This window comes from Cynocephalus volans, chromosome 11 (genome assembly GCF_027409185.1).
Source record: "Cynocephalus volans isolate mCynVol1 chromosome 11, mCynVol1.pri, whole genome shotgun sequence".
NCBI lineage: Eukaryota > Metazoa > Chordata > Mammalia > Dermoptera > Cynocephalidae > Cynocephalus > Cynocephalus volans.
The window spans coordinates 8,555,796-8,569,099 of NC_084470.1; the positions used below are offsets into that span (position 1 = coordinate 8,555,796).

The 13,304-nt window shown below is 34.0% G+C and overlaps 1 protein-coding gene across 1 annotated transcript in view; it reads right to left on the reverse strand.

The window, feature by feature from the left end:
- SUGCT (succinyl-CoA:glutarate-CoA transferase) overlaps positions 1-13,304 on the reverse strand; it is a 723,725-nt gene that overhangs the window by 365,526 nt on the left and 344,895 nt on the right. Inside the window, exon 12 of the mRNA XM_063115110.1 lies at positions 10,594-10,696. Within this exon, the coding sequence (XP_062971180.1) occupies positions 10,594-10,696 (103 nt within the window). The remainder of the gene's footprint in view (positions 1-10,593; positions 10,697-13,304) is intronic.

A 13,304-nucleotide genomic window follows, 5' to 3' on the forward strand; every position in this document is an offset into this window, starting at 1 on the left:
AACAAAACCTACCAGTAAAGCAAAAATGCTAACAATAAAGAGAAAAAATAGTTTATCTACCATCCCAAGAAACCAACAGACATAGAAGACAAATGGAAAACCAGAAAGAAAGGAACAGAAGGTACTAAAGACATCGAAACAAAAATCGATAAAATGCTAGGAGTAAATCAACACCTTTCAATAATAACTATAAATGTAAAGAGATTAAATTCCCCACTCATAAGACACAGACTGAAAGGATTAAAAAGATGGACCCAACAATATGCTGCCTTCAAGAGACTCACCTCACCTGTAAAGACACACATAGACTAAGAGTGAAAGGATGGAAAAAGATATACTATGCAAATAGAAATGAAAACGAGCTGCAGTAGCTATTCTTATATCAGATAAAATAGACTTTAAAACAAAAACTATAAAAAGAGATAAAGAAGTCTGCTATATAATGATTAAAAGGATCTATAAATCAAGAAGACATAACAATCATAAATATACATGCACCCAACGTCAGAGCAGTCAGATTTATAAAGCAAACACTATTAGATCTAATGAATGAGATAGACATAACACCAAAATAGTAGGGGACCTGAACACCCCACTCTCAACATTGGACAGATCACCTAGGCAAAAAATCAATACACAAGATCAACAACACTTTAGACCAATTGGACCTGGCAGATATCTACAGAATGTTCCATCCAACAACCTCAAAATGTTCCATCCAACAACCTCAAAATATTCATTCTTCTCATCAGCTCATGGAACATTCTCCAGCATACACCACGTGTTAGGTCAGAAATCAAGTCTCAGCAAATTAAAAAAAAACTGGAATTATTCCATGTATTTTTTCAGATCACAATGTATTAAAATGAGAAATCAATAACAAATGAAACTCTGGAAAATATATAAAAACATGGAAATTATACAACATTCTATTTAATGACATATGGGTCTAAGAAGAAATTAAATAGGAAACCAAAAAATTTCTTGAAACTAGTGAAAATAATGACACATCATACCAAAACCTGTGGGATACTGCAGACACAGTACTAAGGGGGAAATTTATTGCATTAAATGCTTACTTCAGAAGAATAGAAAGATGGCAAATAAACAACCTAACACTTCACCTTAAAGAACTAGAAAAACAAGAACAATCCAAACCCAAAGTTAGTAGACAGAAAGTAACAATTAAGATCAGAGCAGAACTAAATGAAATAGAAACCCGAAAAACGATACAAAAGATCAATGAAACAAAAAGTTGGTATTTTGAAAAGATAAATTGACAAACCTTCAGCAAGGCTAACTAAGAAAAAAAGAGAGAAGACCCAAAGAACAAAAATTAGAAATGAAAAAGGTGATATTACAACTGATACCTCAGAAAAACAAGAAATCATTAGAGACTACTATAAACAACTATATGCCAACAAATTTGAAAATCTGGATGAAATGGATAAATTTCTGGACACATACAAACTACCAAAACTGAGCAAAGAAGATACAGAAAATCCAAAAAGACCAATAACAATAAAAGAGATTGAAGCTGTTATCAGAAGGCTCCCAACAAAGAAAAGCCCAGGACTGGACGGGTTCACTGCACAGCTCTACCAAATCTTCAAAGAGGAACTGACACCAATTCTCTACAAACTATTCCAAAAGATTAAAACAGAGGCCATTCTCCAAAACTCATTCTATGAGGCAAACCTCACCCTGATATCAAAACCAGACAAAGATACACCAAAAATAGAAAACTACAGGCCAATATCCTTGATGAATATAGATGCAAAAATCCTCAATAAAATACTAACAGAATACAGCAACACATACAAAAAATTAAACACCATGATCAACTGGGATTCAATAAATGTGATACACCACATCAATAAAAGCAAAGACAAAAACCATATGATCATCTCTATAGATGCTGAAAAAGCATTTGACAAAATTCAACATTTGTTCATGATAAAGACTCTCTACAAGTTAGGCATAGATGGAAAGTATCTCAACACAAAGCCATATATGATAAGCCCACTGCCAATGTCATCCTGAATGGGGAAAAGCTGAAAGCTTTTCCCTTAAGAACAGGAACTAGACAAGGATGCCTACTTTCACCACTCCTATTCAACAAAGTGCTGGAAGTACTAGCCAGAGCAATCAGAGAAAAGAAGGAAATACAGGGCATCCAGATTTGAAAAGATGAAGTCAAACTGTCCCTGTTTGTGGATGATATGATCCTATATGTTGAACAGCCTAAAGCCTCTACAGAGAAACTCTTAGAGTTGATAAATGACTTCAGTAAAGTTGCAGGATATAAAATCAACACATAAATATCAGTAGCATTTCTACACTCCAACACTGAACATGCAGAAAATGAAATCAAAAAAGCTAGCCTATTTATAATAGCCACCAAAATAATAAAATACTTAGGAATAAAGTTAACCAAGGATGTGAAAAACCTCTATGAAGAGAACTACAAACCACTGTTGAGAGAAATTAAAGAGGACACAAGAAGATGGAAAGATATCCCATACTCTTGGATTGGAAGAATTAACATTGTAAAAATGTCCATAGTCCCCAAAGTGATCTACAGATTCAATGCAATCCCCATTAGAATTCCAATGACATTTTTCTCAGAAATGGAAAAAACTATCCAGATATTTATATTGAATAACAAAAGACCATGCATAGCCAAAGCAATCCTGAGCAAAAAATAAAGCTGGAAGCTTAACACTACCTGATTTTAAACTATGTTAGAAAGCTATAATAATCAAAACAGCATGGTAGAGGCATAAAAACAGACACACTGATCAATGAAATAGAATAGAGAACCCAGAAATCAACCCATACACCTATAGCCAGCTGATCTTTGACAAAGGCACCACATCTACACACTGGGGAAGAGACTGCCTCTTCAGGAAATGGTGCTGGGAAAACTGGATATTCACATGTAGGATAATGAAACTAGACCCATACCTCTCACCATATACCAAAATCAACTCAAACTGGATTAAAGAATTAAATATACATCCTGAAACAACAAAACTCCTTAAAGAAAACATAGGGGAAACTCTCCAGGACATAGGATTGGGTACAGACTTCATGAATATGTACCCCAAAGCATAGGCAACTAAAGAAAAAATAAACAAATGTGATTATATCAAATTAAAAAGCTTCTACACAGCAAAAGAAACAATCAAAATAGTGAAAAGACAACCAATAGAGTGGGAGAAAATATTTTCAAAATATACATCCAACAAAGGATTGATATCTGGAATATACAAGGAACACAAACAGCTTTATAGCAAAAAAACAGATAACCCAATGAAAAAATGGGCAAAGGAGCTGAATAGGCATTTCTCAAAGGAAGATATATGAATGGCCAACAGACACATGAAAAAATGTTTCACATCACTCAGCATTCAGGAAATGCAAATCAAAACCACTTTGAAATACCATCTCACCCCAGTTAGGATGGCTAATATCCAAAAGACTGAGAATGAGAAATGCTGGCAAGGTTGCAGGGGAAAAGGAACTCTCATACACTGTTGGTGGGACTGCAAAATGGTGCAGGCTTTATGGAAAATGGTATGGAGGTTCCTCAAACAATTACAGATAGATCTACCATATGACCCAGCTATTCCACTGCTAGGAATATACCCAGACGAATGGAAATCATCATGCCGAAGGGATACCTGTACTCCAATGTTTATTGCAGCACTATTTACAATAGCCAAGAGTTGGAACCAGCCCAAATGCCCATCATCAGATGAGTGGATAAGGAAACCGTGGAATATGTGGAATTCTACTCTGCTATAAGAAAAGAATGAAATACTACCATTCGTAACAATATGGATGAACTTAGGGAGGATTATGTTAAGTGAAACAAGTCAGGCACAGAAAGAGAAATACCACATGTTCTCACTTATTTGTGGGAGCTAAAAATAAATAAATAAATAAATAAACACACAAAGGGTGGGGAGGAAGAAGACACAACAATCACAATTTCTTGAACTTGTTAAGACAAGTGAACAGATATGATGTATCGGGGGGGAGGGGAGAAAGGGAGGAGGGAAAGAGCAATGGGTAAAGGGTCACAAAAATCAACTAAAATGTATAATGAGGAGTTAAAAGAAAAAAAAAGGAATAGCTGAAATTTGTACGCCTTCAAAGCAGATCCTATGAAGGTAAGTCTAAAATTAATGTGTTTGATTTAGCTAGAGGGTGACTAATGAAAGTTAAAATAATTTAAAAGTGGGCAAGGCTAGAGAAAAAAGTGAAGAACAAACTTTCAGATATCTTTATAATTGGCTAGATAGATGCTGGCAACAGAGCAGTCTCCAGCCACATGTGGGTACTGAGCACTTGAAATGTACCTGGTCTAAATGGAGGTGCTGTAAGCATAAAATTCACAACAGATTTCAAAGACTTAGTACAGAAATTTTAAATGTCAATTAATATTTTATTTTAATCATATGTTGAAAATGGTTTTGGATATATTAGGTTAAATAAAATGTATTATTAAGGTTAATTAATTTTACTGTTTCTTGTTTGAATTTGGCCACTAGATAATTTGGTAAAAGTCAACGATTATACCACATATCTCCACTGTGAAATGTTTTGGAAATATTCAGGAAATATCAGGTATATATGTGGAGAGTGAGGAATAAGCTGTGGCACATGTGCAGGAGAGACACAGGCAGAGACAGCCAGAGAAAGACAGAGAGAGAGAATAATTTTATAAGACACCAGGAAAACTCCAATGTCCTCAGGTCACAAATTATTTCAAAATCACTAAATAGTAAAAGCTGAAACCCTCCATTATCTTCTTTTTAATCACTGAGGAGGAATTTATTAGTAATATGGTAAACTAATTACAAGAGGCATTTAAAAGTATAAAGAGTTCTCTGGTAAGTTTCATGATTAAGACATTTTGCAACTCTGTCAGATTTCAAACTTTTGTTAAATCGTTAAATAGGAAAATCTCACGACGCCTTATGTCTATTATTCTTGCTATTAAAAATACTCAAAACACTTATTTGTAACTCTTCTGTGGCATTGAACACTTTCTACCTTAAGCCAGACTGCATCCTCCTGAATGGTTGATGGCTTTGTCCTCTTCACTGCACTATCTTCCACCTTCCTCTCCTCCTGCCAAACACCTAACACAAGACCATACACGTAGCTAGCCATCAATTATTATTTACTGAATGAAGGAGCGGAACAAATAAGTTATTATGGTCTCCTTTGTCCTGACCATACCTTTCACCTTTTCATGAAAAGATCAATTAGATAATGCCCAAGGCATTCCAGTTGGATATCTAAATATATATGTCAGACAGTTTAAAGAAATGTGCCCATTCAAAACGCATCCAAATTGTTTAGGTATATAGAAGAAAATAATCTATACTAAGTCCTTAATTTTTATTTGACAGGTCAGTGAGTTTCCTCTTAAAAAATAACACATGAGGTTTTTTGCACTAGGATTCTTCTCAACTCAACAAAATAAAATCGAATATTATTGCTATGTTTATATAAAATTGAAGACTTAAACTCACAATTTTTTAAATTTAATCACCAAAATCTGAAATACATTCTTTCCTTAAAAACTGAAAATATTATACCTAGGTATCATAAAACAAACACACATAATATATCTGAATTTGTGCATCATCTAAAATATGTTATGTACATTCAGAGATACACATAAAATTTATTTCTTTAGCTCCCTCATCTGCTAGCAATTATTTCCAGACATAATAGTTTATCTCAGATCTTAATCAACAGTTTTCCAGTTATACCACTATATACATGTATTTCCCAGCATTATTAGAGAAAAGGATATAATTTTCCTTTATTTGTATAACCTTCTGAAAGTTATGCAACTGCATTTCAAGAAATATTAACTAATGTCATTCAAAAGATGATCTTTAAAATTCATCAGTAGAGTGTGTTTGTGTGCATGTGCATGTGTGCATGTGTGTGTGTGGTAGGAAGGCTTAAAAACACCTCTGTATTTTAGGGTGCTTCTGATGCTTACTATACGAATATTAAAGGCTTTTTTTCCCCAGATGCTTAGATATTTTGCCAAAATGTGCCAAAATAAAATCACTTAGAGAATATGAGCTAGTCTAGAGATTAATAAACCTCCAACCTCACAGGCCTCCACTAATAATAAGATGAAAACATAATTTTCAGCCACCAAATATTTCAATACTTCACTCTGTTTCTATGACATATTTATCCCATACGAAAGATTTGCTAAAGGAGTTGTAATGGCCTTCTGGGACAGGAAGAATAAGGTTTCTGGAGAAAATGTTAAATTAATTTTGATGGTGATGCAAAGTTAAGGAAGGGTTGTTAAGGGATGGCTGGCTGCCACAGGGTGGGGTTTTGTTTTGGTATCCTTTTAGAGTCTGCAGGTGTTTGGCACCAGTTAAAATCAGGGCCAGCTGTGATATTTCAATAGTTCTGATATTTTCCTCCCAATAGTTCTCAGAAGTGATGCTTCAGGGTGATGTCTTACCCCTGATATATTCAACTTGTGTGGTACAAGTGTGAAGACTGTTAAATAACAGCAGTTTTGCCACACCCTTTACCCTCTCTTCCCCACCCTCAGGTCATGGCATTGAGGACAAAGAAAAACACTAATCAGAGGCTCCAATCATTCATATATTTTTAAATTGAGCAGTGCAGTCAAGGATGGTGATACACTAGAATCACCAAATATACAGTCTTAAGTGAAATCATAATAGTACAGGGTGGTGCATTATCTTGTTATTTTCAGTGTAGACAATGATGCTTTTCAACCCTCTTACTAGTGAGATCCATATCTATTTTTGCAGAAATTTGAATAGTTTCTATTAAAAGCTGCCTTTTCTTTTAATTTTGTTTGGGTTGGAAGCCCTCAAACCACAATGTATTTCATACACATTTCTCAAGGGTATGTCAAATATGACCATACTGAGGTCATCTAGTAAGTTTTTGAAACTTTTAAAGAATTCCTTTAATGTACTGCACAATCTTGGCCTGATTAAAAGAAGATATTTCAAGAAAGCACTTGGAAAAGTGACTGGCTATTAAATTCTACATGCATATAATCTATATGATACCTCTATAACACACAGAGCTTTCGACAGATAATTTGTCACTGAGGGAGAAAAACAATAAAACTACCATTTACGGTTTTGGATCAAAACTTCTCAAACTAACAGTGAATGTAGGCCAAAACTCTCCATAGTATTCTTGATTAACTGAACAGTGGATGCTTGTAGGATCATTTTAACTGTGCAAAGGTCTGTAGCATATAATCAGAAGATAAAAGGTAGACAACCTTCCACCTATCCAAGAAAAGAAAAATATCATCTGTTGTTTTGGTTGAGTCAAAAAATCAAGTTTTTTCGGAACATAAGACTATGATGAAATTATTAGGTTAGAAATAGTTTCTACCATCAAGTAAATTTTTGTTGCCTACCAAGTTCAAACCACAGATGAAGTGTAAATGGTCTACTTGATAAGTGGGTGCACAAAATCCTCCCCTGTTCCTTGAGGCTTCCGATCACATTTTTTTTGTTGTTAGACCTACCCCTTTTCATTTTATCTTCCTTCCTGCACCATGTTCCAGGCCTTGTACTTCAACCAAAGCAATTTTCAGTTGAACTAGCAGCTGTGCTGGCACGGCGCACTTGGAGAGCAGGGCCACAGGCGCCAGCGGTGTGTTTCACATCTGAACACAAGTGGCCGGTTCCATGTACGGAGGGCCAAAAAACTCTGCAGCTCATCATGGAGAAAACAAGGGAGAGCACCTTAAATGGAAATATTTACAAACATACTTATACGGAAAATGATAAATAAGATTTTCAGTATTCAGAAACAATGAAGGGATGAAAACTTCTTGACACAAGACTGCAGATACATTTCCACAAGAGGATATTAGAGTGTGATTTTAAGCTAATGATCCCCATCTCTGCAGCTACATGGATTTGCCTTTATCCCACTAAACAAAGATAAGTAAAAGAAGGTGTTTTTAAAGAAGAATATAATCCTACAAAGCACTATCATAACCAGAGCTACCACCATGCGTTGAGAATTTACCATCCAGCAATTCCTGTGCTATTCTCTCGATAAACATTATCTCATTTAATACTTTCAATAATATAAAGATAAATTTCCCATTTCACCATTTTACAGTAAAAAAAACTAGAGCCTACAAAGATGATAAAAGTGCTCACCAATTTTGACTCCATGGTTTTAACCATTCTGTTATGCTTAGTCCCCCAAGATCACCAAGGGCTTTCAAACCATTAAAAATAAAAATTTATTTTTCAGAAAAGCAAAGGATACTAAATTCTAGTACCTGGCACATACAAAGTATAATAAAGGTTTCTTGAATAAATGAACTTTCTAAGTTGTTATTTTTAGATGTCTTCTTAAGATGTTTTTCTTAAATAATATATTTTACATAATTTTTTGAAAAACTGATTTTTTCACCTTCTACATTCCTTTCAAAATTCAAAATTTTATGGAATTCTTTCTAAAAGAAACAAACACTTCCAAGCATAGGGGGAAAATGGTGCCCTTGCCTCTTGTGTGGAACAGTTCTACTAAGAACTTTCCATGGACATGTTCGCTTATTTTTAAAATGTAATAGCAGTACATTACTCTCTTGTCTTTCTAAAAATTGAGATAAATTGCATACACTTACTTTGATATTTAAATTTCAAAGAAGAATGAAATTACATATGAAAGAGAACAACTCTACTCTTGCTACTAGGGCACAATTGTCAATAACTATCACTGTACGATTATTTCTGATGTTTGAACTATAACAATTAGAATCCATTTTGTGGTGGGTAAGTGGGCACTTTTGAGGTAGTATGAAAAACTGGTATCCTGGCTTAGGTAACAGTAATCTTCTTCATTTGGGAAGTGGGCTAAGTACTAAAAATATGTCATATAGTAATAATAAAACTGTCTTTACAGATCCAAAAGAGTTGAGATGTGAAGTTTAAAGTAACTAAACTGAACTACAAGGGAAAATTGTGTCTGAAAATCCTAATTATCCTATATTTACTCTGAACCAGCCCATAAAGTGAACAATTTTAAGGCAGTAAATGGCACCTTGAATCTTTATCAAAGCCTAAAAAATAGGTAACATTAGCATATACCTAACAAAGTTTAAAAATCATTCTTTGCTTTGGTGCCTTTATCCCTGATAAAACACAGATGGAGCAACAGAAATGCTGATGGAAAAACTCTCAGGTAAAGTCTCCAAAGAAACGTGCCCTCGAATTGAGATAAACATGAAGTCCTACACACCTCAGCACACAATAGCCGAAAACGATGGCTTGGCCTGATTTGTGAAATGAGAAAACCAGCCTTCTAGTTTACATTCAGGGTGTGCACACAGCTACCTCATCACAAGGAACCACCCCATTGATGTCGTGGGGTCTCTTGCAGATGAACTACATGGTACATGCCAAGTGGGCCCCTTATCTCAAATACTTATTGCCTGTAGTTTTATTATGAATAAAGCCTTGCCATACTTATAATCATGGCAGAAAAAATAGCACAAAGCAGAACTCCTGAATTCATTCACTTTTTTTCTCTACTAAATATTGTAATTATTGAATTAAATACATTTCAATTTTCTTTTAAACAGATATACACGTAAGATAAAGGTACCAAAGTTAAAGAGATAGATAAGTTTTCCAACAAAATTCTCCTCCCTCAAAAAGGTATATTCCATTTTCAATAATTTATTTCAACTAAAAACCAGCCACCATATAAATATAAATAACTCAAGGGGGGAAGAAAACTCTATATTTTGAAATTATATTTTAGAAACTGACAAGATATGAAAAATAATGATAGAGAAAGCTTTACAGAAAATTGAGTCCCTCTACCTTTGGGGATTATTACATGAATCTGAGACATGGTAAATTGCTTATAGTTGTACTGACAGAAGTAATAAAACCAAAACTTATTATTTTAACATCATCTAAAAATAATCACATAAATAATGTTATGGAAGAAATATTTTTTCAGGTGACCCTTCTTCCTGGGCCCCAAGATGAAGTCTGTTAAGCAATGTACAGCACAAATATCTAAGTATAATTTATGCCTTATAAATAAAACACAATAATCAAAACCCATAAAAGCCTCTAATTTTCAAAATTAAATATGACTTGCTTTGTACATTTTAAGATGGCCATTTGATCAGAGACGGGTTATAACTGTGAAAGTTCTCATATTTCTTTCTACAAAGAATGATCTCTGAACGTCTGACCCAACTTATCCATTGTCTATATTTCTGTTTTTCAGGAAAAATAAATGCCCTGACCTCAGAAACTTCATGTACTGGCTAATGAAGAAATATGTTATATGTGACAGACACGAAAGTATGATAGTAGACATCCAGTACTAAATTCTAATTCTTTTTATTTCAGACCCATAAACAATTTTAACGTAACAGTGAAGAGTTATGTTACGTGACTTAAGCTCATGATCTAATGCACCTTTATATAAACAATGTGGACAAATTCCTCAACACAAATTCTTATATTGTTAAACACAATGTATGGAAAACTTCAAAAAACAAACCTGGGGTTCTGCAAATACACTCTTCATGTTGTTGATTGGGCCATACGGGACCCCACTGCCTTCAAAGAGGTGTAACCATTTGCTGGTCGTTTCTTCTTCAAACCTTGGAACAGACAAAACAGGATGTGTTTCATTTGTTATGCTCCAAAGAATGTAACACAATCTCTTTTCTCATGTGGACGTCTTTCGAAGCAACCAATAGTGACAAAACTATGTTTCTTAGGCTTTCTTTTCTTCTAGTTTTGAGATAAAGTTGTCAATATGAAACAACTTCAGTGGCCCTGTAGTGGTAAAAGTAGCCACTCAGGTCCCAGTGTTTAAAAATCCCCCATCAGAGATGTAATTCTTCCTATATGTCTATCCCTATGTATTATGACACAGAGTCCCTTGGAAAAGAGAGGTTATATGGAAAGTGGTATTGAGTTCCAAATGTGGTGTCGAGCAATTTATGAATATAATAATAATATCATTGCAAGTGGAACATGAAGTCATGGTGCAAAGTGTTTTTTAGATCTCAATTATAGTATATCAGGTTGGAGCAGACACTAATATACCAAATTGTTCCTCAAAACAAAAAATAAACTAATGTAGCTATTTTAAAAGAAAGCTACATGTAAGTATGTAAGAATTAAGTCACAAACATTGCCCTAAAAACAACCTTAGCTATTTATTATTTGCACTGTGATTTACTAATTAGAACAACTGAGTAAGTGATATTTCAGTTTAGCCAACAAAAATCAAATTCATTCAAGTCCTTTACCTCTTTTTGTTTCTATTATAATTTAAAATTGAACTTCACAGACAGAAAAGTTTATTTGATTTCCTTTATTTTCTCTCTTAAGTCTTAAGGAAAGGGTAACTAATTCATTAATGAGATTTACTGTTTTATATTTCTTCTCTGTTAAGACAGTGAACACAGAAGCAAAATCTTGGATCCTTAGAGACAACTCTACACAATCATAGTTTCTAATGTATGAAGAATTTCAGAATTGCTAATTGTTAAAATAGCAAAATATTTTTAGTTAATTAATAATCTAGGTGACCAAAGAGATTTTTATAGGAGATTATTGCCAGCAGGTAAAATGCTTAGTAGATTATCGCCAGCACATAAAATGCTTCATTCACTACTATGGAAGGACTAGTGCAACTATAGTAGAAATACTTAGTCTTCGTGGACTTCTATTCAGTTCTCTTATACACAGCTAGAATTAGCCTCAGACCTGCAGACTCCATAGGAAATTATACTTGTAGTAGAGAAATGTACTTCTTTCACCTTTTTCCAGAAAAAAAAAGTGTAAAAACAGTGTCAATACTTGGAGGACACTTCTCTGACTGCCATCCAATAAATAAAATATAAAGAGAAAACAGAGAAATTTTAAAAAATGGAATTAATATATTCATTAAAAGATAGACTATTATATAAACAGTGATGTCCAATCATATAAGTTTTTACATGAGGATATAATAAAAATTTTTAATGATTTCACTAGGAATTTAATTAATCTTATTCACACATCCATTTAGTGAGTGTCTAATATACACCAAGTATTGATTCTTGTCTTTCAATAAATGCTTTCCATTTTCTCTCCAATATGATAAAGATTTTTCATAATATATTTTAATTTTAGCCCAGGAATGTTAAATATCCCTATTTAGTACACAATAAATACTTCACTTCTAAACATTAAAAAAAGACAAAAGAAAAAAATTTTTTCATGGGAACACCACAATGCAAGGTTAAATGTCTTGCATTTAAATGGTTAAAATCGATTCTTCACATTTATATTTTCTTTTCAATGACTGTTAAAGTCATCTCCTGGCCAAGACTTCCTAAAATATACATAGATATATATAATCAGAATGATATATGCTGAAAGAATAAAAGAGATACTTTGAACCTGGAGCCTTTTCAATCAGGGTGTCAAATATTTAAGTTTCCGTAAATGGAGTGTTATAATAATTAGTATGATAAATTTTCAAGAAAAGTGAATTTATCACCACTAGACTCACCCAAGTGGCCTGAAAGATCTGCACAAAAAAATGCATGTCAATATCCAAACAAACCCATGGTGGTTGGCTAGCCAACAGAAAGCTCAGGGGAATAGTTGAAGTTTTAGTATTTGTATAAGCTTTTCACCACTGGGCAAAAGAGAGGGATTTATTTCATGTTATGGAAAACAATAGATGCACTTTGGAAACAAGACCGGGCAGAGGCAGCATCTGGAGCTGCAGTTGTGACCACTGTTTGTATCTTTGCATGGGTGTGGATGTGGAAGGGTTCCTAAATGCCATAAACTCTATCAGTCAGAGACAGAACATCGCTGCATTCCACTGCTCCCAGAGGACATATCCATCATTGTCTTCTGAAAATCTATCTCTTGATCTGAATCGGATGTAGAATCCTTTCCTTTATCTATGCAAAAAAGCTGTAAGTGCATGTTTTTATAAACCACAAAAATTCTGCTAAAAATAAAATGGAAAGAGCTGATCTAAATCACTCAGGACAATAGAATCCTGAAGATAAGATTAAAGGGGTGTCTTCAGATCCAGTTTAACAAGCCTTGAAGCCAGGGCCTCTGCTGGGAAGTTACTTTGAGGCTCATAAACAATTCAGACTTAATTGTGAACTTACTAAATCAACCTACATATTTAATTCTAAATTTTTGTTGAATTCACTTGATAACAGGAAGGAGTATTATTAATCAGATAGC